Source organism: Heteronotia binoei, chromosome 20 (genome assembly GCF_032191835.1).
Source record: "Heteronotia binoei isolate CCM8104 ecotype False Entrance Well chromosome 20, APGP_CSIRO_Hbin_v1, whole genome shotgun sequence".
NCBI classification, from domain to species: Eukaryota; Metazoa; Chordata; class Lepidosauria; order Squamata; family Gekkonidae; genus Heteronotia; species Heteronotia binoei.
The window spans coordinates 11792944-11820705 of record NC_083242.1 but is presented as its reverse complement, the minus strand read 5'-3'; the positions used below and the strand labels follow the sequence as shown (position 1 = coordinate 11820705).

At 48.1% G+C, this 27762-nt stretch overlaps 2 protein-coding genes across 2 annotated transcripts in view; one reads left to right on the top strand and one right to left on the bottom strand.

Moving 5' to 3' along the window:
- The window catches only part of WIPI2 (WD repeat domain, phosphoinositide interacting 2), a 236297-nt gene that overhangs the window by 183478 nt on the left and 25057 nt on the right, over positions 1-27762 (top strand). The window lies entirely within an intron of this gene.
- Positions 3538-27762, bottom strand: part of TNRC18 (trinucleotide repeat containing 18) — a 141945-nt gene continuing 117720 nt past the window's right edge. Inside the window, 12 exon segments of the mRNA XM_060260759.1 lie at positions 3538-5544; positions 8345-8419; positions 9949-10185; positions 12728-14049; positions 15306-15470; positions 15983-16099; positions 16801-16909; positions 17919-17994; positions 19441-19558; positions 21521-21662; positions 23117-23284; positions 24675-25120. Coding sequence (XP_060116742.1) covers positions 5338-5544; positions 8345-8419; positions 9949-10185; positions 12728-14049; positions 15306-15470; positions 15983-16099; positions 16801-16909; positions 17919-17994; positions 19441-19558; positions 21521-21662; positions 23117-23284; positions 24675-25120 — 3182 coding nt within the window. The 3' untranslated portion in view covers positions 3538-5337.

Sequence of the window (27762 nt, the reverse complement as noted above, 5' to 3'; positions counted from 1 at the left end):
CACCTGTCAAAGTCACCTGTTCATGGGCAACAGGAAAGGTATCTGCAGGCACTGTGACACCTATGGGTACCATATTGGGGACCCCTAAGAACGTAAGAGAAGCCATGTTGAATCAGGCCAGTGGCCCACCCAGTCCAACACTCTGTGTCACATAAGAACATAAGAGAAGCCATGTTGGATCAGGCCAATGGCCCATCCAGTCCAACACTCTGTGTCACATAAGAACGTAAGAGAAGCCATGTTGAATCAGGCCAGTGGCCCACCCAGTCCAACACTCTGTCACACAGTGGACAAAACCCAGGTGCCATCAGGAGGTCCACGAACAGGGCCACAACTCCAGGAAGCCCTCCCATTGTTGCCCCCCAAGCACCAAGAACACAGAGCATCACTGCCCCAGACATAAGAACACAAGAGAAGCCATGTTGGATCAGGCCAATGGCCCACCCAGTCCAACACCCTGTGTCGCACAGAGGACAAAACCCAGGTGCCATCAAGAGGTCCACAAACAGGGTCACTACTCCAGCCCTCCCACTTTGCCCCCCCCCCCCCGAACTAAGAATACAGGGCATCACTGCCCCAGAACATAAGAGAAGCCATGCTGGATCAGGCCAATGGCCCATCCAGTCCAACACTCTGTGTCACACAGTGGCCAAAAAAGCCAGGTGCCCTCTGGAGGTCCACCAGTGGGGCCAGAACTCTGGAAGCCCTCCCACTGTTGCCCCCTCACAAACCAAGAATACAGAGCGTCGCTGCCCAAGACAGAGAGTTCCATCAATACCCTGTGGCTAATAGTCACTGATGGACCTCTGCTCCAGATGTTTCTCCAATCCTCTCTAGAAGCCATCTATACATGTAGCTGCGACCACCTCCTGTGGCAGTGAATTCCAAGTGTTCATCACTCTTTGGGTAAAGAAGGACTTCCTTTTATCCCTCCTAACCCTACTGCTCATTAATTTTATTGAGTGCCCACGAGTTCTTGCATTGCGAAAAAGGGAGAAAAGTACTTATTTTCTCTACCTTCGCTATCCCATGCATCATCTTGTTGTGGCAGAATTTCTGGGATTGAGCCTCTTTATGAAATTGGCAACCAGGTGTCCAAGCTTTTCAGCACTATTAAGCATTCATATCGCTAACAGCTTCGGCTGAGAATCTAGGTCAGTAAAGTAAATGTGGGTGAAAGCTGTCTCGGGATAGGAAAAGCCTTATATGGTATTGTCATGAGCTGTGTAGGACTGGGAGGCGAGGCCTAGGCCTAGGCCTAGAGACCAGAGTGGGAGTCGAAAGCAGACACAGCCTACAATCCCCACAATTCTTGGCGCTCGCTGTAACCAATCAGTGTCCAGGGATTGTATGAGGAGATTGATATAAATTTTGTGGGCTGTGGAACTGTGTTCTTTTCTCTCACAAGCGTCAGGCTGGGAGGGCAGTCTGTGGCTGAGAGAAGCATCCCTCATTCAGAAGGTAGAGTGAGTCACAGGCAGTCAGCCTGGGAAAAAGGGCTGTGGGCCCTGACGACTAACAGGCTAGGGGGAAGTACAGGCAGCCGCGTTAGGCTTTATTTTCATTTTCCTTTATCCATTGTTATATCTATTAAGCACCTTGTCTTGTTGAAATACCCATCTCTCTATTAATAAAACCTTTTATCTTTTTAATGTTCTCTGCCTGGGCACCACGCCTGTGTTTCTTGGCTAAAAGGGGCATTTTTGGGTTGACTGTGAGCCTTCCCAAGGGACCATAAACCCAGAGTGAAGGCAGTGTTAGGCAGCAACCCATCTGGGTCATGAGAGGTGTGGACAGGAACTGGTTAAGTGCAACAGATAGCTCACTGCATCTGTAAAATGCAGCTGGAGATTCTGGAATGCATAATATCGGACCTGACCTGGTGGAATCAGCTCCCTGTGGCGGTTCGGGCTCTCCCGGATTTGTTACCATTCCGGAGGGCCTGTAAGATGGAGCTGTTCCACCGGGCCTATGACTGAGGCAGACGGACATCCTTTTCATTTAAACCGCTCCCGCCCCGCACTGATTGCTTAAAACCGATATCGCTGAGATTTTTGAACATCTAGGTTGGGACAAGTATAAATTGATCTCTCCATACCATCCATGCTGCCTTAACCAATGTGAGCTGTGGCTCAATTGCCTTAATTTTAAACTGTTTTAATTGTTCTTAAACTGTTTTGATTGTTTTATTATGTCGGAAGCCACCCTGAGCCCACTAGGGGAAAGGGCGGCCTATAAATCTACAGAAATAAATAAATAAATACATAAGATAGCATTAACTGAAAGTTTTCTGGGGATAAGACTTTATATACCCTGGGCTTTTGAGCAGAAGGGGCTGGTCTGCATGAGAGACATGGGGTCTCTCTGGTCAAGCCAAGAAATTAACCACCTTCGTTGATTTCAAGCCACGAATTTAACATCTCTTGCTTGAGGCCTCAACCGCAGAGTGAAGAATGGGACTTAGGTTTTCATAGATTTAATTCTCTTTAAAGGTATTAGATTAGAAAATAGAGTAAGCTTAGCTATGAGAATTGGGCGAAGTTCATCTGAATACTAAATGCATAACCCTTCTACTGTTATCTCTTGTTCTGCCTTTTGAGTTGTGTATCTTTAAGTATCTTGAGTTATGTATCTACTCTCTTTGGAGTAGAAACTTAAGTGGAATAAAGTTTATCTTTAGAAGTTTCTGAGTTGTTTGGGTTACTGAAGGTACGAAGAGGTGTACATAGGTAATCCCGCTACAGTTGTAAACCTCTATCATGTCACCCCTCAGTCAATGTTTCTCCAAGTTAAAGAGCCCCAAACGCTTTAACATTTCTTCACAGGGAAAATGTTCCGACCCTTGAATCAGAAGGACAAGACTTCAAAAAAACACATCATGACCAAAGGCGGTAGAGTTTTGTTTTCCATTGATTTCTTTTTTTTATGAAAAAGGATCACACATAATTGGCCAACGAACAATGCAAAAAAAAAGGAGGGGAAACCTTGAAAAACATAAAACGTAACAACGGGAAAAATAACAGGACAAAAAAAAAATTAATAACCTGGCTCCTTTCCTCTCGATTGTCTGGAAAAAATCCTTGTGTTCCATAGAAGGCAATGGGCAGCTAAGTGCTTTCTATTCGACATTCGCATAAATTCTCTCTTTCTGTGTCTCGGAAGATCTGCGCAACGCAAGTCACTTCCAACGAGCACGAGACACAGTTTGTTACATAAGCAGGCGAGAATCTCCTGTTCCCCTGTTTCTTTCTCTCTCTCTCTCTTTTTTTTGTACAGTCACAATCCAACAGGAAATAAAAAATAAAAAGTCTAAATGTCAGACTGTGTGTGTGTTTTTTTTAATAATTTCATACTTTTTTCACAGTTTTTAAAAAAGTTTATATATTTATATATATTTATATATTTATATTTTATATTTATAATTAAAAAGCTGAATTCGTTTTTTTGATTTGTTTTCCTTTCCGTTAAAGAGGTTTTTTATAATACAGGGGAAAAGGGCATTCATGAAGTCTTATGGTACATTAAAACTGTACAGAGTTTTTGTTTGCTAAAGAAAATTTATCTACCGAAGTCCTCGGCAGCCGTGGTCCAGAAGGCAGGCAGTACGGATCAGCACCACTGTGGTTCTTTCAGAAGTAGGTTGTGAAGGATTCTTTAAAAAAAAAGAAGAAGAAAGGTGCCTCTCTCGCTCTTGTCCACACCCGGCTACACGTCTTTAGTTCTTGGTAAGTACTGTAGCAGATAAATCTGTCCGTGGAAGTAAGTATGTATCACCCCCCACCCCACCCCTGTAGTGCTGGAATGGTATGCTTCGTTCCGGGCTGAAACAATCGCAAGGTCTTAGGTTGTATGGGGTCTTAGGGTGTGTAGTGTATGTTTGTTTTTCTAAGTGCAATTGTGATGCTGCTCCTCTCCGTTTCTCCCCCTTCCCCTCCCCTTCGTCCCCTGCTCTCCTACGTCACCGCCACAGCTGTTCAACCTTCTCTCTTTGTCGATAAGTGTCCACATTTGGGCTTCTGCCCTGCCTTGAAACGAGCTCGAGGCCCGTGACAAAAACAAAATGGCAGAGATGGATGGAGGAGTGACCGGACAGACAAGGAAATGGAAAATGTCTGATTGGCATCAGTTGGGGGGTGGGGGGGGAGAATGGTGTTGTTCACTCTTAGACCCAAGTGAAAAAGCATGCATCATCAAGTCAAACGCAGGTTCCCGGATCCCACCAGCCAGCGCTTCCCAAATTGATAAGCTCAAGGTTCACCCAAGTGCTGTTGTGCGGCAAGGGGAAAGGGAGGTGGAGAAATTCGTTCTGTACGAACATCCAGGAGTCCTTTGAGAAGAAAGTTCACTGGAACAAGATGACACTCAACAGCATCTCTTGGCTTCCTGCCGTAAGAACAGCAAGCGGATGACAGTGTGCTTTCTGAAACACGCCTCTCTCCCCTCCTCCAAAAAGTCGCACTGTACACTTAGGGAGGGGCTGATTAAACAGAGAACCGTGTTTCCCGTCAGTCCTTAGAAGGACTTACATTCAGCGTACGTGAGAAAGGAAAACGGGGCTTTGTTTTGTTCAAGAGGTTACATCCATATCAGAATAAAAGAGCTCTCCCTGGCAAAGGTTTAAAAGGGGCAACTAGCCGGATCCAGTTGATTTGGCAAACAAAATTATTTTGAAGAAAGTTCCCAGGCTGTCCCGTTGAATGTCCATTCTGTGCCAGGGATCAGAAAGCAAGCTTTCGAGGCAAAGAAGTCAAACAAAAGTTCTAATGGTTGCTTGGCTTGTCCTCTGTCCCCCTACTTTCCTGCAAGCTTGGTGTGTGGACATGAGGGAGGACGGATGGGGGCCCCAAAAGACCAGAGAGTATCGACTCTGAATGAAAAGTTGCCCTCTTCAAATGTCCTATAAAACTGTCCATGATTTATGCTCCTCCCATTGATATCCTCTGGTGTGCCTGTTCTTAATGGGCAGGAAAATAAAGTCTATCGTGCTTGTCCAGAATCTGGGAGGGGGGGGGGAAGGGGGACAGTGCCCCAAAACAAAAAACCTCAAAACTCTCCTATGCTCTTCTGCCCCAAAATCCAAGCAATTGGATCCTTGCTGTCACCCTGAGCTGTTTCCAGGAAGTCCCTCGAAACAGAGTCTCTCTTTTTTAGAAATCTTTGTCGTGATGAGTGCGAGCGTTAAACAATCATGCTGTCGTTAACAGGCACATACTTTTTTTGTTTTGTCCCATTCTTCTCCCATACAGGTTGTGAGTATGAGCGAATGCTTTGGAAGCGTGGGGCGGGGTTGCAGGGGGAGGGGGGGATGCCTCCCAGAATTCCCTTTTCCCAAACTAGTTAGCAGATGACAGGGACCCCGTCTGTGTTGAATATCATTCCTGTAGTAGGCTCATACGTCCCCGCTAGGTAGTAAAGGTCTTCGCTATCTTGATACTTTTTCGTCTTCAGCATCTGTTCGTACTGCTCCAGGTCAACCACCAGGCACTTGTGCGAGATGGTCTGGACGTCGTTTTCATCCACGTGAGAAGACTGATACAGTGCTCGCTGGATTAGAAAGGGTGGGGGGAGGGAAAGGGAGATGTTGTTAGACGGGCCGTCTGGAATATCCCGTCTAAGCTGTAGACACCCAGACCCAAAATGCAAGGCAAAATAGCAAGGATTTCTCACCTAGGAGTTACAAGCTCGTCTTCAGTTTCTACACTCGCTTCAGGTTCCTAGCTCATGTATGTCTAACGCTCTCCATTTGCTTGACCCTCTCTTATTCTACTTGCAAGTTTCTCAACCCCTTTGTTTCTTCCTCCCATGCTTAGGGCCCAGATATATGTATATATAAAGCCCTATATGGCCTGGGACCTGCCTACCTTCGGGCTCGCCTCTCCCCATACGTGCCCCAGAGAGCACTATGTTCGGGGTCCCGAAACCTCCTGCAGATCCCTGGACCAAAAGAAGCTCGACTGTTCACCACCAGAGCCAGAGTTCTTGGTAATAGCCCCTGCTCTGTGGAATGCCCTCCCCGAAAACACCAGGGCCCTGACGGGACCTGCCACAGTTCCGCAGGGCCTGTGCGACTGAATTGTTTAACACTGCTTTTAACAGTTGAAGGGAGGTGGCTGTTATTCCACACCACCGACAGTTCTCGCTGAGCTAATGTAACCGAACCAGGAACGTCGGAATAATCAGAAACATCAACGCGCATCTTGGTTTTAAGGACTGTAAAATGCATGGATGATCTTATTGCATATTTTGCTCTAATATTTTATGTTGTTTTAACCGCTGTTAGCCGCCCTGAGCCCATCGGGGAGGGGGGTGGGATATAAATTTGATAAAGTAAAATAAAAAACAAAAAGAAATGTACTTTGGCCCTCTAAAAATGTGAACTTCTGCTTCGCGAAAAGCCACGTATCAAGAGCACCTGGATCAGAGTCCAGTAGCACCTTAAAGGTCAAGGTAGTCCCCTGTGCAAACATCAGTCGTTTCCGACTCGGGGGTGATGTCACATCATAATGTTTTCACGGCAGACTTTTTATGGGGTGGTTTGCCATTGCCTTCCCCAGTCATCTACACTTTCCCCCCAACAAGCTCGGTCCTCATTTTACCGACTTTGGAAGGATGGAAGGCTGAGTCAACCTCGAGCCGGCTACCTGAACCCAGCTTCCGCCACGATCGAACTCAGGTTGTGAGCAGAGAGCTTGGACTGCACTCTGTGCCACGGGGCTCTTGCCTTAGAGACCAACAAAACATTCAGGTTATGAGCTTTCAGGACTCATCGCTCCCTTCCTCAGATACAAGGGGGAGCTTTGACTCTCAAAAGCTTATATGCTGGAAATCTTGCTAGTCTCTCGAGTGCTACTGAACTCAAACCCAGGCCTTCTGTTGCATAACAAAATGGCTACATGCCTGAAATTAATTAAGAAGAGTTAGGGTTGCCAATCTCCCACTGGGGGCAGAGGATCCCTTGGTTTGGAGGCCCTCCCCCCCTTCAGGGTTATCAGAAAGCGGAGTGGGCTGAGGGGGTTTTCTGCTGGGCACCCCATTATAATCACTTATGGAGACTGGTCTCCATAAGGAATAATGGAGAATTGATCCGTGGGTATCTGAGGCTCTGGGACATATTTTTTTTTTTTTAGGTAGAAGCACCAGATTTTCAGCATAGCATCTGGTGCCTCTCCTCAAAAAACCCAAGTTCCAAAAACACTGGATTGGGGGTCCAGTTCTATGAGCCTCAAAAGAGGGTGCCCCATCCTCTGTTATTTCCAATGAAGCGTAAGGCATTTTAATCTGATGGCCGGAACTCCCTTTGGAGTTCAATCGTGCTTGTCACACCCTTGCTTCTGGCTCCACCCCCCAAAGTCCCCAGATATTTCCTGAGTTGGACCTGGCAACGCTAGAAGAGGTTCGTGTATTTATTTGGGTTGTATAATCGTTTGCTGCTTCCACTCATAAAGGGGGAGGTATCAAGTATCCTGTGGGCATGGAAGCCCCATCTACACACACACACACCCTGAGGTGCTGGCAACACACTTCCAGTGCTACCTCGCCCTGCCTGACTTTCTTTAAAAAAGCAGCAGCTCTTCTTTTGAAAAAAAAAAAGACGGAAAACCCACCTGTTCTTCCACTGCAGTATCCTTCCACCCTTGAGCATCAAGGCTGCCAAGACCGCCACGAGAAATATCTGCACAGTCTTCTAAAACCAACCTCATGGAGGTGTGAAAAAAGACTGTGGGAGGTAGCGATTTTGGCAGCAATTTGATGCAACTGGTGTTAACTGACTCAAAGTGGACCAAAGGGGTGGCAGAGAATGGGGTGCAGGAATCATGGTGCCATGTAACACTTTTTAAACTCCAAATCATGCAACGCTATGCCCACCACCCTGTCTGCCTGTCATTAACTCAGGGGACACACCAGAATATCCTCTTTGGTCATGTCAACTTGCATTGCCTGGCTGCTATCTGCTTCTGGGATCTGATACTGAATGCTGGTTGTTAGTCTTTAAAGCTGTACGGGGCCTTGGGTAGGGCACACCAAGGAAGGGGGCAGCCCTGATCCGATGGGGTTCCCCCTCCATACATGATGTTACTTCTGCTTGCTTGGGCCTCATGGGGGTGTCCCCTCCATACATGATGTAACTTCTGCTTGCATGGGCCTCTTGGGGGTAGCTCCTCCATACATGATGTAACTTCTGCTTGCATGGGCCTATTGGGGGTGGCTCCTCCATACATGATGTAACTTCTGCTTGCATGGGCCTCTTGGGGGTGGCTCCTCCATACATGATGTAACTTCCACTTTTATTTTGTTTTGGTTTTGCCTGCAGGCAAAAGGATCTAAGCCTAGCCTGACTACATACCTCCATGAAGTCTTTCCTCTGGCTGGAGGCCTGCAGAGCACTAGAGAGGCTTCTGCCGGATTTCTGATCCCAGCGCTGAAATCGGGAGGAGTGAGCGAGGAGGGGAGAGAAACAAACACAAAAGGAAGGGCTAGATTAGAACACAAAACCCAGCATTGTTCAAAGGGCACCTTCAGACATCCTTGTCCGAGAGCAGTCATTCTCTTCTACCTTACTTAGTGTTTTCTTCATCCCGGACATGTGGGCATGCCAAATTGCTGATGAGGAAAAGGCACTCTGCACATGGCCAGGGGCACCCGGTTTTATGATTTTTCTTATTCTAATGCATTGGAAAGGTTTTCTGAGATCTTTTCAAAAGATTTACATTAGAAGAAAAAAGAAGGTGTGTACAAACACATCATGCCAAAAGGATGGAAAGTTTTATTGGAACAAAAGCATAGCTGTTTCCTGGCCTCCCTCCACGTGAACGAAAACTAAGAGCCAACAGCCAGCAGAGGAAAATGAAATGAAACTTTTTCAGCCCTAAGGGACCAAGAGAGATTAACTAAAAAGTTCAATAACGGAACATCACCAAATTCACACTTGCCACGATGTAATCCATGGAATTTCTTGCCAGGGTGCTAAAATCCCAGCCAGCCCAGGTGCAAATGACGAAACCCCAGTTCATGTGGATCACTATACAGATATTGCCCCCACAGCATGCATCAGGACTGAAGAAGGCTGTGGATTTATACCCTGCCCTCCTCTCTGAATCAGAGAGGCTTACAATCTCCTCTATCTTCTCCCCCCACAGCAGATACCCTGTGAGGTGGGTGGGGCTGAGAGAGCTCTCCCAGAAGCTGCCCTTTCAAGGACAACTCCTGCGATAGCTATGGCTAACCCAAGCCCATTCCAACAGCTGCAAGTGGAAGAGCGGGGAATCAAACCCAGTTCTCCCAGCTAAGAGTCTGCACACTTCACCACTACACCGAACTGGCTCTCAGTTCTGTGGGCAGGCACAACTGGCCATCGGTAGATGTTTTGCATGCACTTTCCTTTCTGCAGGCACCTTCAAGTCTGGGAAATTTCCAGTAACGCACGTGGAGGTTTCTGAGACAATGAAAGGTAAGGAAGCTTCTGTTAGTGTAGAGGTCCACGTGTGCACAGGAGCCCTCTTGGACATTAAATTCAGGGCCGAGAAAACAGACAACCAAACGAGCACCAATGATATTGGCCTCACTTTTCAAGCAATAAGCAGCAGTGTTCCTCAGTCTCTCCAAACAGGAACCCTGGTTATCCTATCAGAAAGGGATTCTCAGCCCAGGCAAGTCCAATCTCATCAGATCTCAGAAGCTAAGTAGGGCCGACCCTGGCAAGTACTTGGATGGGAGACCACGGAATACCAGGAGGGGGAGGCAGAGGCAGGCTTTATTTAGCCACCTCTCTGAACATCCTCCATGTCCCAGCAGGAGTCGCCAGAAATTGCCATGATTTCCAAGCATGTACGTACACATAATCATACATGCACACACACACACACAAAATACAGAAAATACCAAAAGAATGAGAGAGAGAGAGAGAGAGAGAGAGAGAAAGAGAGAGAAAGGGATGCTCAGCCAACTCACCTTGCCTTCATTGAGTTTCTTCCCCGGGTTGGTTTCTTCCGGGTGGTAAAACCACTTGACCCTGACGACCATGTTGTTCCCCCATGACTCCCACATGCTCTGGATCCGGCCGATGTACGGCAGGTTGGGCCGGCCGGCGGATAAGAAGACGGCGCAGTCTCCGATGCGAATTATCTCCTTCCCACGGACGATGGCTTTGTAGAAGAGCTTACGGGCCTTCCCCTTCATTCCGCGCCTCTGTGGAGTCAAAGGGCACCGAACCCCTGAGTGCCAAGAGCGCATCTCTCACATCCTTTTGATGCCCATTTTATCCCACCTTCCCTCCAAGGAACGTGGAGCGGTGCCCGTGATTCTCCTTCCCTTCTTCTATCTTCACAACAACCCTGCTAGGTAGGTTCAGATGGAGCACGTGGCTGATCCAGAGTCACTTTGCAAACTTCAAATTTGACCAGGGTGTTTAAAACTCCAGTCAATTTGGTCCTAGTCCAGTCCTCTCATCACTACCCTGTTGGCTTGCTACGTTTTATTTAAAAAATTTTCTTAACTGATGGGGGCGGAAACAGCCATCAAGCTGCAGTTGACTTACGGCAACCTCGCAGGGTTTTCAAGGCAGATGGCCTCCCATTGCCTGTCTCTGCGTAGCAACCCTACACTTCCTTGGTGGTCTCTCCCATCCTAGTATGGCTGACTCTGCTTAGCCTCTGCAATCTTACAAGACAGAGCTAGCTTGGACCATCTAGGTTAGGATGGAGGTGGTTCACCATTGCTTGCCTCTGCATAACAACCTTCGACTCCCTTGGTGGCCTCCCATCCAAGCACTAACCAGGGTCAAACTTGCTTAGCTTCAGAGATCTTATGAGATCAATCCAGCCTGGGCCATTCAGGTCAGGGTAGAGGTGGTTCACCATTGCTTTCTTCTGCGTAACAACCCTGGACTCCCTTGGTGGTCGCCCATCCAAACACTAACTGGGGCTGACTCTGCTTACCTCCTGAGATCTTATGAGACTGAGCTAGCCTGGGCCATCCGGGTCAGGATGGAGGTAGTTCACCGCTGCTTGCCTCTGCATAACAACCCTCGACTCCCTTGGTGGCCTCCCATCCAAGCACTAACCAGGGTCAAACTTGCTTGGCTTCAGAGATCTTATGAGATCAATCCAGCCTGGGCCATTCAGGTCAGGGTAGAGGTGGTTTGCCATTGCCTGCCTCTGCGTAGCAACCTTGGACATCCTTGGTGGTCTCCTTTCCAGACACTAACTGGGGCTGACTCTGCTTACCTCCTGAGATCTTATGAGACAGAGCTAGCCTGGGCCATCCAGGTCAGGATGGAGGTAGTTCACCGTTTCTTGCCTCTGCATAACAACCCTCGACTCCCTTGGTGGCCTCCCATCCAAGCATTAACCAGGGTCAAACTTGCTTGGCTTCAGAGATCTTATGAGATCAATCTAGCCTGGGCCATTCAGGTCAGGGTAGAGGTGGTTTGCCATTGCCTGCCTCTGCGTAGCAACCTTGGACATCCTTGGTGGTCTCCTTTCCAGACACTAACTGGGGCTGACTCTGCTTACCTCCTGAGATCTTATGAGACAGAGCTAGCCTGGGCCATCCAGGTCAGGATGGAGGTGGTTCACCATTGCTTTCCTCTGCATAACCACCCTGGATTCTCTTGGTGGTCTCCCACCCAAACACTAACTGGGGCTGACTCTGCTTAGCTTTTGAGATCTGATGAGATCAATCTAGCCTTGGTTGTCCAGGTTAAGGCATACCCCACTGTTATTTATCTATCAATACATTTATACCCTGCTTTCCCTCCTGATTCTTCCCATCGGGGGACTACAACATTCTCCCCTCCTTCGTATAACCCTCGCAACAACCCTGCAAGGTAGGTTAGGCTGAGAGGGAGCGACCAGCCCATTGCCACCCGGGACAGAGCGGGGATTTGAGCCTGTGTCTCCCAGATCCTCATCCCATCGCTCTAACCACTACACAACCTTCGTGAGACATGCCTCCATCTACTAGGCTGTGTGCACTGGGAATGGAACAAAAAGCGTTTGAAAAATGGGTGTATGAATGCAAGTAGATCTAATAGGGAGCCGGGACTCACTAGTAGCCAAGCCTCATCTAAAAAGACGAAGTTCCACATGCACAACCGTTCGGGGGCTTTGATGTCTAGCGATGCTGGCTACCTGAGCAATAGAATCCGGCTCCTACCATAGACTCTGGTGCAAATGCAGAAAAAGCCTAACAGTTGTATCTTTTGCAAATGCAGACACATTTAAAGGTACGACGGCAAGGTTTACTACTATGAGGAGCTCTGTCTCTCAAATACCAGAGCATCACCTGGAAGTTGGTGGTATGATGTCACTTCCGGCAACGTGGCCGAGGCCTTCTTTCTGCTGGGTAGTCTTCCCCCCGCCCTCGCCTGATAGCTGATCAGCAGTTGGGGGCCAGAATATGGCAGCTGGGGGCTCCAACCTCTCCTGGGAGGGGGCGTCTGGCAACCCTATAACCAGTTGGCCTAGGAAATGTTACTCTGGCCATAGCAGAAGGCACTGGGCTCCCAAGTGGTGGCCCCTCAAAAACCCCCAGAAAAATGGGAAGGTCAAATATCAGTGCAGACCCCTGAAATCTGATCCACTGTTTCATTTTCTCTCTCCCCACCCCCCTCTACTTCCCTCCCTCTCTGCTTCACCTTCCAGCTCTCCCCTTTGTTCCCACTATCCATCCCTGTAGGCCCTTTTTGTTTGTCTTGCAAAGGCAGAGCCCGGAAGAGTGTCAATCTCACCTGGGTCGGCTTCCCAAACCACTTCCAAAGCTGCCGGGCAGGCAGAAAGGCAGCAATCTTGGGCCTGTTCTCCACGGAAGGGAGCCTCTGCCGCTTGGCGAGCTCCTTGGTGGTGGGAAGGTGGATCCCCTCGCGCTTTTTGGGCCGGTTCTTGTTGCTGTTCTGCTGCTGTTTCTGGGCTGTCCCCTGCTGCTGCTGCTTGGGACCTGCAGGTTGGGAAGCTGCCCGAGACTTCCCTGCCTGCTTGGCTGTCTTTGGTGGGAGAGCCTGCTGGACAGAAGACGTGCCAGGCTGGGATTCAGCCGCCTCATCGTCGGAGCTGCAAGAAGAGTCTTCGTCGGTGGTGGATGAGGAGGAGGACGAGCTGGAACTGGAGGAAGAGGAGGTGGAGGAGGAGGAAGAGGAGGAGCTGGAGCTGGAGGAAGAGGAAGTGGAGGAGGAGGAAGAGGAAGAAGAGCTGCTGCTGCTGGAGGAAGAGGAGGAGGAGTTCGACGAGGACATGGGGGTCGACACCCTCGAACTGGCCGAGCTGCTGTCCTGAGCACCGCCCCCATTTTTCTCCGCCTCCTCCTCGCCTTCGGACTCCGAACTGCTGCTGTTGCTCTCGGACTCGTCGCCAGCTGGCGCAACTTGAGCTTTGTCCTCTCGATCCTTCGAGGAGGCCTGCTTCTCTCTGCCGCCGCCGAACTTGCTGCTGAATTTCGGAGCGGAAGGTTCTCTGTTGGTCGCTTTGCTTTTGGGAGGTTTCTGCTTTGTGTCCGAACCAGCAACGGAGGTGTAAGTCAGCCCTACGATGTTCTTGGCCTCTCTTCTGCTGGCCAGGTTCGAGTCACCCAACATCCTCATGGCTTCCTTGGTCTTCTTTGTTTTTGGAGACATGACCCCCTCATGGTCCAACTTGATGAGGATCTCGCTGTCCGGGATCTTCCTCTGAGCCTTGGCTGTGGACCCAAACTCTTGTAATTCTTCGGCAGACTTCCCTTTCTTAGATTTGACTTTCCCAGAAGAGTTTTCCGATGGGCCAAAAGCTCCCAGCGTGCCTGGCAACTCGGCATAGGACTCGCTCCCGCGAATGTTACTGAACACTGGAGATTGGAACGGGGGATTTGGGGAACTGGGCAGTTTGGCGGAGAGCTTCACCTTGTTGCTTTTCCCGTGCTGTTTTTCTTCTGTGGAGATGGAGGATGAGCGAGCTGGGATTGGCTGTGCTTTTTTCGAACTTTTTATAGACTGCTTGCTAAGGCAAACAGGCTTTTCGGGCACAAGGGAAGGGGCTGGTGGTGTTTCTCCCTGGTCCATCTCTTCCGTCAGGGTGGTTTCATCTGTAAAGCAGCAGATGGTGAACGCTTAAAATGGCATTTACGGCACACCAAAATGTCTGTCCTTCTACTCTCATAGGGCCATACTCTGGGACTAATTTACTAATATGTATGTAGCCGTTTCAGGATCATCTATCCCACAAGCCCATGTGCTGTTAATGCTTTTACACAACCAAAATATGAAACCCAGGATGGGCCTCAACCAACTGGATTGGGCTTGATTCTCCAAGCAAGACTGGACAGGGGTGGACAGCAGGGGTAGCCGCCACCCTAAAAGCATCCCACACCCTGGCAACTGCTCACATCTACAGGAAATACTCCCATACTGCACTTTGAGAAGGTGTTGTGGAAAGAAATAAACCTGTCTCTTGAGAAGCCGGCGAGTCTGACCTGTACTTGTGGCTGGTTCACATTATTCTGCTGCCCAAAAGAGGATGCCCCCAATCCACTGTCCGAGCCGAGCCCCTACAGCTGGAAGCTAGCTGAATCTCCACAGTGGACCGGTACCTTCCTCACTGTGCTGCCATAGATCGACTCTGTTGGGTGGCTCGACTGGAAAACCAACACAGCCTGTAGGCTTCAGAAGTCCCAGGGCGCATGTGCAAAAGAGATCCATACACTGCACCCCAGGCACCTGTGGTAGATGAGTCCCTCCTCCCCACGGTAACAACACCATTTACAGAATGCTTTCTTTTAGGTTTCTAAAAGCATTGTGTATGTTATCTCGACTTTCTGCACAAGCGATCCTTTACATCTGCCTGTATGCTTATCTCCATGTGGGAGACCAGGCGGTGGAGATCAAGTGGCTTGCAGAAGATCACTTGCTAAGCGCCTAGAGATGGTTAAGCATAACACAGTGGCATTTCTAGATTTGGGAGTTTCTCCCCAAATTCCAGCCTGCCTGAGTCCCAAACAAATACTGTTTGTTCTAGCAATGAAGTTGGGTGAAGACAATCCACCACTCACATGTATCCTTTTCTATCGAGTGGGGGTGGAGGAAATAGGATCCTTGGTAAGGAAAGTCATGGTAAACTTTAAGGAAGGGATCACAGCTCTGTTCATTGGCCAGCTGAAGCAGACAACACTAAGCAAGAAGGAACAGCGGGTCCAACACTTCATATTTCAGCCAAGGAGGCTGAGGGACTCAAACCCCTCGGATCTGCTTTCCTCTCTGTTGCCACCAGCTCAAAAGGACGCAGTCTGGCCGAGCCCATGTGCGTAAGCAGGCAAAATTTTAAAAAGAGGTTGGCATCTCGTACCAGCTTTTTGCTTGACGCTCGGTTTCCTCCCGCGAACTTTGCCCTTTGCTGCTTGCTCCTCTGATCCCATCCCGCTTCCCTCTTTCCTTTCTCCAGTATCCTTACTGGACTTGCGGCTGCGACGCTTCGTGCTGGGCACCAAGAGGGCGGGCGAGGGCTCCGCACCTGTAACAGTCAACGGCCGTCCTTGGCTTCAGCATCCTTGGTGCATCTCTTCAGCCACCCTGCCCACCCACCGACCAAGCACGGGTGTCTACGAAGTGCTTGTGAGCTCTGGCATCGCTCCCGCTCACAATTTTCTGGTGGTTGCTTGTACGCCCCCTCCTCCCAAATAACGGCAGGCCTGAAAATGAATGCGGTGACACCCGAAGCAACAAACCCTTTACGAGGCCCTTGCTACCGCCTCCTGTGTGGCCTGCCTATTCCACAGAAGGGAGGGAGTCAGGAGGGTTGTGCCACTGAGACCATCCTGCAGAGACTCAAAAGATGGGCCCTTGAAGTTAGGGTGCAAATAATCGGACAGTGTGGGCTCTGGCTCATAAACGCTTTGGCAACAATAAATTCATTAGTCTGTAACGCGGCCCTGGAGACATTTTGTTATTCTGTTATTCGCAGGGGATTAACACGTCCACCCCCTCTGGGACTACCCTTACAGGACTGCAGGAAGTCAAACTTACACTGGATCTTGTAGTCGGGTGGCAGCAGGCGAATGTGAGACAAGGGGATCCGCCCGGTGTCTCCATCGTCAAATTCCACGGTTATTAAATCCCCGTCCTCCTCCTGATCGTGAGCCCCTGTAGATAAAATAGAAGATTCACAGGTAAGAGATAGATGCCCACCTGTTATTGTCTGTCCAGGACGTGGTTATCTCCAAAAAGAGAGTGACAGGGTATGTATAGACAGAAAAAAGCCTGGGCCCCCATCTGAAGACAAAAGAAAGTAAGCAAAGTGTTCTGGATCAGACCAGTGGTCTGCCTAGTCCAGTAGCCTCTTTTACATAGCAGCCCACCAATTGCCCTGGAGGGCCAAACAAGCAGGGCATCGAGGCTGAGGCTTTCCCTTGTTGCCTTGCATTGCTGCCACTGTAGTTTGAGTCTCCATCCAGTCACCATGTCTAGTAGCCATTGATGGAACTCTGTGAATTTGCCTAACTTCCCCCCCCTTTAAAGCCATCTATGCCTCCACAGGCAGGGAATTGAAGCAGTTGATTGAAGCAGTACTTCCTTTTATCTATCCTCGACCCATCTGCCAACCATTCCATTGTGTGCTCCCAATGGAATGGCGCCCATTGATAACCCTATGCCACCACCAATCCTTTACCCATCTGTGTGTCCGGCTAAACCTTAAAGAATCTCACAAGGGACCTTACAAGGCCTAACAGACACAAACAAGGCACAATCCAACTTCATGGGCAGCTTGTAGTAGAAGGTGCAGGCATCTGTGTGGCCCATCCCTTTTTGACTTGTGTTTTGTAAGAAGTGCAGAGCAGTCTCACCTCGGACAACTGTCCCTGGGTACAGGCAGCGGTACTGTTGACTCCAGTAGGCAGCAATCCTAGTGCCCTCTGGCAGGAACCGCACCGAAGGGGGTTTCACGTCGATGATCTGCGTGGGAGGAAAGGGGAGGATGGAAGGCTTAGAAACAGTTCTGTCCTGCACAAGGCCTTGGTTGTACAAATGACCCCAAAAGACAACAAGGGCTGTCCATTCCAACTCAAGGTGATCAACCCGCTACAGAAAACGGCTCTGTCCCTTGCCCCAGTTTCATTGCAACATAGTGCCACCATGAGGTGCAGGAATGGTACAGAGAAGTGACTCCCAGCTCTGTGGCCAAAAGAACCACAGTCTGCGATGCATTTGTACATCTGATTTGTAGATGGGCCCATAGCATAGTGAGTGGAACACCTTCTTCCTACACTGAAAGTCCCAATTTTGATCCTTGGCAACTGCAGTTCAACCATCTCAGGAAGTCAGTGCTGGGAAAGCACTTCCTGTTTCTGAAATCCACTGACAGTGGGAAATACTGAGCAAGAGGGACCAATGGTACAACTCAGTATATTTAAAGTATTTATATACCAGATAGTTCAGGAGAGCTCAGAAAAGGACTGTGCACAGAAATTAAAACTGAAAAACCATTACTGACAACACAACATTCTACAGACGAGGCCAAAGCAAGGGCAAAAGAAAGCATGAAATATTCAGGGAATATGAATGCATGGAATATCCATATGGAATACAAATGCAAGGAATATTCGAATCAAATACAAATGCACAAAATATTCATATGGAATACGAATGCACGAAATATTCATATGGAATATGAATGCACGAAATATTCATATGGAATACAAATGCAAGGAATATTCGTATCAAATACGAATGCACGAAATATTCATATGGAATACAAATGCAAGGAATATTCGTATCAAATACAAATGCATGAAATATTCATATGGAATACAAATGCAAGGAATATTCGTATCAAATACGAATGCATTAAATATTCATATCTGGAATAAAAATGCAAGGGATATTCATATTAAATACGAATGCATGGGATAGTCAGGGTGAGGGAGGGAGGCTGACCCACAGAAGATTACTGTGCCTGACTTACCGCCTCCTGCAGCAGCTGTTCCAAACAGTAGATGTGGGGGCGGTTCCCTCGCTCCCCTTCCACCACTACCCGGTATCTGAAAGGCACAGACCCAAAACACAAGTGAAGGAGGAGAATGGAGTGGCAGCTGAGATACACAGAGATGGAAGGATGGGCAGAGGCTGCAATACATTTTCCAGAAGCACTGTTATTAAAAAATTATTTATTCTGCGCAATTTTATCCCGCCCTTCCTTCAAGCAGCCAACATTTTAAGAGCACAAATGTGACACTGCACACAAAACTTCTGTCATTACGGATGAAATGCAAAAGAAGCATGGACTATAATCTATCCAGATGTTTGATTCAGTTTGGGGCTGCATGAACAGAAACCGTTGTTCTTGCCACTAGATAACTTTCTGCTGCAGATTTAAAAAAATTTATATCTTCTCTCCTAAAGGCGTTGTGGTTTTCTCATCATAGCTGTTTTGCTTTTTCTCTGGTCTGTAGAAGCCGCTGCAAAGCTCTCTTGAGGGTCAGAAACCATCCAGGAAATGTCAATTGTCAACATTAGACATATCTGTATCTACTTGCTGGTTTTGAATGCGCAGTTCTCTGCTTCCACTAGCCATGGGGAGGCTCAGCAGAACAGGAGAGGGGCTGTATCTCAACAGTAATCTGCGTGGTATGCAGCAGGTCCCAGGTTCAATCCCAGTTAAGAGGACCAGGCAGGTAGTCTCTGCCTGAGACCCTGGAGAGCTGCTGCTGGCCTTAGTAGACAATACTAATTCCTGATGGACCGAGGGTCTGATTCAGTAAAAGGCAGGTTCATATCTTCAGCACTGAAGCTCTTCCCCATCACCATCAGCTTCCGAGATTTCAGAGTGGACGGCTCAAGCTTTTGTCAAGCCCAGGGGTGGCCAGACTGCGACTTGGAAGACACATGTGGTTCTTTCACACATATCGTGTGGCTCTCAAAGCCCCCACCCCATTGGCCAGCTTGGAGAAGGCATTTCTCTTTTTAAATCACTTCTCCAAGTCAGCCAGTGGCTTGGAGAATGCATTTAAAGTTAAAGCTGTTTTCTTTCTACCTTTCCCTCCCCCCCTCCCCCATCTATTTGCCTGCCTTCCTGTCTTGTAACTCTCAAACATCTGATGTTTATTATAATGTGGCTCTTACACTAAGCAAGTTTGGCCATCCCTGGTCAAGCCTGTCATTGAAACGGTAGACTAGGAACTCGATATTTCTTTGGGGAGAAAAACAGAAGCCCTCGTGCAGAACTGTAGACCCCACTGCCCATTCAGCTCACTCATGCTGACCTCTGACCAAAGTATGATCAATGTACGTGCTGACATCAGATAGGGCACCTTGACCTTCCCCCCGGTTCCCTTTGCAAGTAAACCCAAGCCTTGATTTTTTTAAATGTGCTGGACACCATCACCGTGTACTGAATTCTAATATGCAGGAGCTGATCAGGAAAACTATTTTGGGTATTAGAAAAGGGTGTATGAAAAATATCACCACCATGTTCCTTCTTTGCTTACATGTCAGGAGAGTGAACCGTCTTCACGTGCCCAGCGTAGAGCAGTTTGTCGTCCATGGGGATGAGGACCCGCAAACCATCCTTCAATTCCTCTTTGTCGATTATACAAGAACGTGGGGCTGTTGGATGTGGGAGGAAGGGAGAGGAGTCAGAAATGCTTTCGAGTGGCATCAGCTTGCTCTTACATCAGACAGTTTACTCGCACTGTATCTCAAAGTGGTTGCCGAATCTGGATCCAGCAGACACCAGGGCTGGTTTCTGAGATTGATTATTCATGACTGACAGCTCCTGCTCTACTGTTTTGATTGATGTACATTAATATCCAGGAGTTTAGAAACATTTTTGACATTTGTGACTGTGTGTATCACTGCTTTGGGGATAGTCATTTCCAGAGGTGGAATTCTAGCAGGAGCTCCTTTGCATATTAGGCCCCACATCCTTGATGTAGCCAGTCCTCCAAGCGCTTACAAAAAAGAGCCTTCTAAGCTCTTGGAGGATTGGCTACATCAGAGGGGTGTGGCCTAATATGTAAAGGAGCTCCTGCTAGAATTCCACCCCTTTTAGAACCCACTCATGTATCTGATTAAAAGACCCCTCACTTCCAGGTGTCAGTAACACCATGATTGTGTCCAACTGTTCCCACAGTGTCCTGAAAGCATTCCGCTCACCATGTGATCTCTGATTGGTTGGGATTTTCCCATATTGTTATTTTGAAAAAAAGGAAACAGCAAGTGGGGGGGGGGGAAGAGACGAGACCCAGAAGTGGTAGGCCACGGAAAGCATTGTGCCAAACAGGATGGTTGGGATTTTCCCATATTGTTATTCTGAACGAAGGAAACAGCAAGAGAGGGGGAAGAGACAAGATGCAGAAGTGGTAGACTACAGAACCATTGTGCAAAACAGGACTAACTCTTCCTTTCCCCAAAAGTAAACATTTGCAAGATTCGGAGATTAATTTTCATGACAACAAAAAATCTGGATAGGAACGGTTTGGATGCAGAATTAGAAAGAAAGGCGGTTGTGAGGAAAAGACAAACAGCTGACCCCCACATGGTCAGTGTGAGGTCACAAGCTCTCAATTCCCATGATTTCTGAAACAGGGAGCTTGCTGTTCACCTTAAACCATGATAGCAGGGGTAGAAAGTATCTGACTTCATTGGGCCCGAAACGTTAATAGACTCTGAGTGCATGTGTTGGTTCCCTCTCCAAATTACTCCAGTCTATTTAGCTCACAGCCATAAAAAAGCTTTTAAACTAGATTTTTTTTTAAAAAAAAAAGGTTGATGTGAAGACCTCTGACTGGCTCGTACAAATTAGGATGCTTCAAATCCCTGAATCTGCCGCTGTCATGGAAACAGAGAACCATCAAAAGGAAGGGAAGCAAATGCCTCACCGGGTAAAGGTCAGGCAATACCTTCGTCAGTGCCAATGTTCATCCTAGATCTATTAAGGGACAGGAGGGCTGGGCATAGCTGGGCCCGACCTAGATTCAAATCCCAGGCAGCCTCGAAATGCACTAGATGGCTTGGGAGAAGTCGCTGCATGGACCTATTTCAACATCAAGTGAAGCGCAAAACTAACCAGGGGGTAGTAAGATCATCCGAATATAGGCCGCTCCTCTAAGGGTACTAAAGGCAAGATCTGCCACTCGTTTATTAAGCACAGGTCGTCTGATCGATGACTTTGTGTGATGTGTGAATGTAGAATCCAGGTCAAATCCAGAGAAGTCATTCTCTGGAAAAGCCCACTGAGGGCAGAGAGCAAATAAGCGAAACCAATGTTTTTTTGAGGCAAAGCAGGAGGTGAGTGAGCCGAAGCCGAGTTTCAAAAAGTGCCCATTGTTAAGACAAACCAGGATTCCATATTACATCGGAATTTATATACCACAGAGTTAGTTACAAGCGCAAAGGACACATGGAGAGTTTACAATCCAAAACGAACCTTTCACTTCAGGTAGGGAACTGTGAAAATTTCACTAAAAGTGAGGAATGAATCATCAGCGAAACTTTCGTTGAAGACTGGGAAGAAATCTCAGCAAAAAGGGAAGGGAGTTACTCGGTGATTGACCCCTCCACTCTCACCTGGTGTGGGTGGCCTTTCCAGGAGCATGCTCAGTGGCATGTTTTCGTCCTCCGAGAAGCTGCTGTCTTGATTGGGCTCGAAATCCTCCTCGGCAGCCATGCTTTCCATGAGCTTGCTAACAGCCCCGCCTTTCCCTCGGTTCTGGGGGTATGGTAGGCAAAAAAGGTGCAGAACGGGGAGGTAAGTGAGCAAGTATCGCTTATGTGAATGTATGAAGCTGCCTTCATATTGAATCCCTTCTGTTTGGCACTGTCCAACTCTGACCGACAGCATTCTGGGTCATTCCTGGTTTCTGCTGGCTCAAGATGGTGACCAAACCTGCATGCAAGCAATTCTATGTTGCTAGGGCCATAGCTCCTCCTGGACTCCAGGGGAGAGATATAATTTTTAAACATTTTTTAAAACAATTTTTGTCATACAGAAGGGGAGACAAGGAAGCAGAGCTAGATCCTGTCTGCTGCTCTAGGGCCGAAGGGAATTTGTTTCTTTTAATGCACAGCAGCATTCAAAAAGCCCCGCAGAGCTGACCTTGGTAAGTACCTAGAAGGGAGCCCTCCTGGGAATACAAGGATCAGGAGGCTGTATCAAGCCACTTCTGAATATCCCCAATGCCCCAGTAGGGGTCATCAGAGCTTTTTTTTTTAGCAGGAGCACACAGGAACGCAGCTCCAGCTGGCTTGGCATCAGGAGGTGTGGCCTAATATACAAATGAGTTCCTGCTGGGCTTTTTCTGCAAAAAAGCCCTGCGTAGACCAATGATGCTGTCAGGGGGTGTGGCCTAATATGCAAATGAGTCCCTGCTGGGCCTTTTCCTACAAAAATAACCCTGGGGAGGGGATCACCAGAAGTTGCCACAAAAATACCCCAAAAAGCGCCCCATGGTCTAAATTGGACATTCCCTCTAATGATGTCATATCATACCATATCAGTTTTATTTATATCCCGCCCTCCCCGCCGAAGCAGGCTCAGGGCGGCTCACAACACAAATCAATACATTAATTTTACAAAACATTTAAACAATAACTAATTAACAATTTAATTAAAATTCTACTAAAACTCTAAAATCAATAAAATTAATATGGTGGTGCTATTATACAGATGGTGAATTTCATTAGCAGTTTCCCCCTTAGTCGGTGAAGGCCAATCGGAAAAGGATGGTCTTGCAGGCCCTGCGGAACTGTTCAAATTCCCACAGGGCCCGCATTTCCTCCGGAAGCTGGTTCCATAGGCGTGGGGCCATAACAGAGAAAGCCCGATCATGGGTGCTCTGAAGCTTTACTTCTTTCGGCCCGGGGATAGTCAGCAAGCTTCCCAGCTAATATGATAAAAGCGCCCCATGGTCTAAATTGGACATTCCCTCTAATGATGTGGGACCTAATGCCTCACTCTGTTACATGAGTTGACCAAGTCATCATTTATTTGGATTACCTGGGCTGTACAGGAGGTTAATTTCTTGAGTCTGAAATTCACACAAGCCAGGAGACACATTTGTTGCCTCCGCCACCACCAAGCCCACTAATACTCCGCCCTCACTTCCTCTCCTAGTCAAAACGGTCGCATTGCAACTGATGCCCTTTGGTGGCGCCAACCCTCACCTCCTTCTTCACCTCTTTGGCTTTCATCTTGGCCTTGCTCTTCTTGCTGGAGCTCAGGGAATTTGCCAGGCTGGCGCGGATGTCAGGTGGGGAGCTGGTGATGCCAGGAGGAGAGTGGGAAGAGGAGGAGGAGGAAGAGCAGAAAGGGCTCTCCTTATTTTTCTTCTTCTGCACAGTGAAAAGAGACGAGCACAGGAAGTTCTCCAGTCAGCATAAGCCACCAAGACAAGAATCAGTGAGGTCAGCAGAAGTGCAAGGGAACGGGGCTCCCCTTACACTACTGCGGGAGCAGACTTCAGCATGCCCAAAATCATCTCCTCTCCTCTGCCCTCTAATGTTTTAATTGCTTTTACTGCTCAGTTCATTGCACTGATTTTTAAAAAATGCTGCAAGGTGCCCTGAGCTCCCAGTGGAGAGAGGATGTAGAGCAGGGGTGGCCAAACTGCGGCTTGGGAGCCCCATGTGGCTCTTTCACATCTATTGTGTGGCTCTTGAAGCCCCCATCGGCCAGCTTGGAGAAGGCATTTGTCTATGTAAATCACTTTTCCAAGCCAAGCCAGCTGTCAGCGTAGAGAACGCATTTTTAAAAAGGTGCTTTCTTTCCACCTCTCCCCTCCTCCTCCATCTATTTGCTTTCTTCCCACCATTCTTCCCCACCCTTCCTTCCCGTCTTGTGACTCTCAAACATCTGACATTTATTTTGTGCGGCTCTTACATTAAGCAAGTTTGGCCACCCCTGATGTAGAGTATTAATTCATTAATTCCAGAGGGTAGCTAATTGTTGGAGGTGGGGGGAAATATGATGTTCTGCACATATTAAGGACTCACACTCTGCTCATGGTCAAGGATCCAGTAAAGGACCAAGACGCAACAAGGCAATGGTGAGGTCTGAAGGGGTTCACATTATTTGCAATGTGGGTTGGGGGAAAAGGTGCTCGCATATCTGAATCAGACATCACAGGTCAACCGACGCAGACAGAACAGCCCCACACAATGGTGGATGCCCATCCAGTACTTGCCCCAAAATGAAGGGGATCGGAGGTGGCACAATGGACTTCTGACTCTAAGTGGGGATCATGTTTTTTAAAAGCCCTAAACAGATGCTGCAAGCTAGACAACAGAGATAACTTCATTTTACCTAACAGACTACATTTCTGCTTGCAGTGTATTTAACATGGGGAAGCAGTGTGATATAGCAGGGTTCAATCTAGCACTTCAGGGATCAGCCAGCTTCTTCTTCTGTATGTCTAGACTGGGCTTCTGTGTCACGGAACGGGGAAGGTATGAAAACAGCCCTAAGGCTGGCTATTCTACAAAAACTTCTGGTTTTGTTTACAGACAGAACTTCTATGAGAAGAAGGGGAGGACAGTGATTTTCATTGATTCTCCTGCTCCCACATTACAATCCCCTCATGGGCAGTATCTGTCCTGGAGTCTGCCCTGCCCCAGCCTGCAGTCTTACCTCCAGTGGATCCCACTGCTGACAGGATCTGCATCTATTCAACCCATCCACTGTCTCTCCCCAAAGCCTCCCCTGCCCGGTAGGAGTGGTTCATACCTTGACAAGATCTTTCCGCTCCTTTCCTTTGCTCCCATCTTTTTTGGGACTCAGGGGAGTCCCCTTCACACAGCGGCTGGCCTTGGACCCGGATGTTGAGCTGCTCGGTGTGGTGGGGGATAGTACTGCCGACGACATGGTGGCGTCGTGAAGGAAGATCCGCTCGCTTCGTCGCCGGTTCCATAGGTCATCATCGCTCATCTCCAGTCCAAATTCAAAGCTCAGGTCTTTGGGCGACTTGAGCTTCTTCAGCTTCCGGCTCTTCTCGGACACCATCTTGGCCTTGTCCAAACTCACCCCGGAGGTGGAGTCCATGGAGTTTGCGGACTGTACAGGAGTGGTGTTGCCTGACTCCAGCAATCCCTTTTTCCCACGCAGCAACTGAGAAGGAGACTTCTTCCTGATCTTCACCTCGCTTTCCGAATCTGTGTACTCAAACTCTGTCCCTTAATGCAAAAGAGGAGACTGAATCAAGCCAACTGCCATTTTGATTGGATCTGACCCAACAGATCCTTGTCTTGGTGCTGGACTCCGTATATCCGGCCCTGTGCCTGAAGGTTACCAAAAGAACAACAAACCCACCCTTGAAATCCCTCAGGCATTTTGTTTTTTTTAAAAAACAATTCAACTCGTTTTACCTGCGGGCTATCAGAAATATTTGCAGCAAATGCTAGCCAAACGCCTTGAAGTGTGAGAAAAGGAGGTTAGAGAGCACGGAATACAAATTGTTGACCTGAATTAGAGGACGGGCCCACAACTCGGTGATAAGAGCATCTGCTTTTCATACAGAGGGTCCCAGGTTCAATCCCTGGTATGTACGCTTAAAAGGGTCAAGCAGAAGGTGATGTGAGAAACCTGCGGAACTGAAATTGTGGAAAACGGCTGTCAGTCAGAGGCACAAGGCTGACTTTGACAGATGAGGGGTCTGACCAGATATGAGGCAGCTTCAGGGGTGAATCAGAGCAAAGCATCCCCCAAAGATTCAAATCAAGAATCGTCAGTATATACCAAGCGATGCTTATCGTTCCTTTTCCACCTTCATCGTGTACTAATGTACTAAAATAAATCATCTCCCTGACTTCTCATTTCTCGTTCTCTTTTTCCCTTAATTCTTACTGCTGCTGGGTGAAAACTGGGAAATCATGGATGTGGTCGCGTTTGGGACTTCCTACTTTGGCTAACTATGACATTGGAAGACCCCGTGAGTCAGATCACTGGATGACCTTGGATCAGTCATCGTCCTCACCTGCCTCTAAGAAATGTTGACAGCACCCACCCCAAATATCCGCAAAACAAGGGTCCAACTTGGATGCGGTCTGATCTAGATGAGTTTCAGTCAGCCCCTAAGACTAACTCAGCACGTCCAAAACTGCATCCAAAAAAAGGAGCCCTTATCCCACATCCAAAGAAATTAATGCGCTGGGTGTACGTGATGGAGGACTGGACCTATATTCATGTTTCTCTGTAGAGGATTCTCTGAGAAAGACACCACTTACAGGGGGATTGCAAGCATGTGGCAGATCCAGAACCTAGATAATTTCTTTTCTTTTTGGGGGGGGGGGCGTGGGGCGGGATCATCCTGTGTGCTAGCACCAGGCTTTTTTTGTTACTATTTCATGGTGCTTCCTGCCAGTCCCATCAAAACAGGTTTGGATGTCAGGTGAAAAGAAATCAGTCTTAAAAACACAAATAGAACGCTTGTCTCAAGCAGCATACACAGAGACATCAGTGGCCCCTGGAGAAGGGCTCAAAGGGCCCGTCCCCTTCCTCCTCAGATCTCACCACTTGTGGGACCTAATCTTTTGGGATTTCACACATGAGGGGAGAGAGAGAGAGCACGCATCCTACCTGCTGAATTGTAGTTTCCCAATGCCTGAGGTAAGGAATCCCCTCAGATTTTGGTCACACCTTTGCCAAGGTTGGTCACGTCCAGATATATGTGAACAGGCTGGACCTTAGAAAACTATCTTGCCTTTCTGGCCAAATTTGTCCTCCTACCTCACTTCTCAGCCTGAAATGACACCCAACTCCTCCATTTTCCACAACGAGGTAAGGGGAAGCCCCTAGACATTGAGTTACGTTGTGACGCTCCAAAAGCAGTGGAAATTCCCGCAATGCTGTCTTCCTGTTCGCAAAACGGGCCATGGGATTGTTCAGCCTCGCAGGCGGATACCCAAGATCTCATTCCCGTCTGTCGGGACTTGCCTCAGAAAACCCCCTCACGCCTCTCTCCCGAAGGGCTCACCTGCTTCAACGCAGGCCCGCCCAACAAAATGCACTGGGACGAGCAGGCAAAAACCGATTTTACAGCGTCTGTCATTGAAGCTTGGGTTTACGGTTTACTTGATTGAATTTTCAATGACGGTTTTTTGGGATTCTTAATATTTCCCATAAGAGGCCTTTTATGATTTATAGTTTACAAACCGCCCTGGAAGCTCTGCTAAAAATATACAAGCCGAGCAAAACAAATAGGACATAATCCACAGAGATGCTCTAATCCAGGGCGTGTTGAATTCATTTGTTATGAGGGCCACATCCTACATAAATGTGACCTCACAGGCTGGGCTATGAGCAGCATAAAATATAATGCCAGGTAGTGGAGACACAAATGTTATAAATTTAACGAAATTAATTTAATAAAATTAAAGGACACAGACAAACACAACTAAAGATTTTAAAAACTTAAAACATGCTTAAAACATTAGCATTCGTTGGTCTTAACGGTGTTCTCTTTGTAGCTCTCTCGTGTGATTCAGGAAACTGGGCGAAGGAAGCTGTGGCTCTTTTCTTCCTTCCCCATGGGACCGGGGGGGGGGCAGCTTCAGCCAGTAGAAGGAAGAGGGGTTTGGTTTAGTAGCTCTGCTGTGCGATTGAGTGAGCCTGACAAAGCAAGATATCCCTCTCCCCACCCTTCCTTCTCAAGGGAGGAGCCTCAGTCATTGGAGAAAATAGAGGCTTTGCTCTGTAGCTCCTGTGTGATTGAGCAAGCCTCGAAAGGCAAGCTGTGATGCAGAAGGAAGCAGACAAGAGGCAGTTGCTCGGGGGCCTGATAGGAGCCCTCTGGGGGCCTGATTCAGCCCCCGGGCTG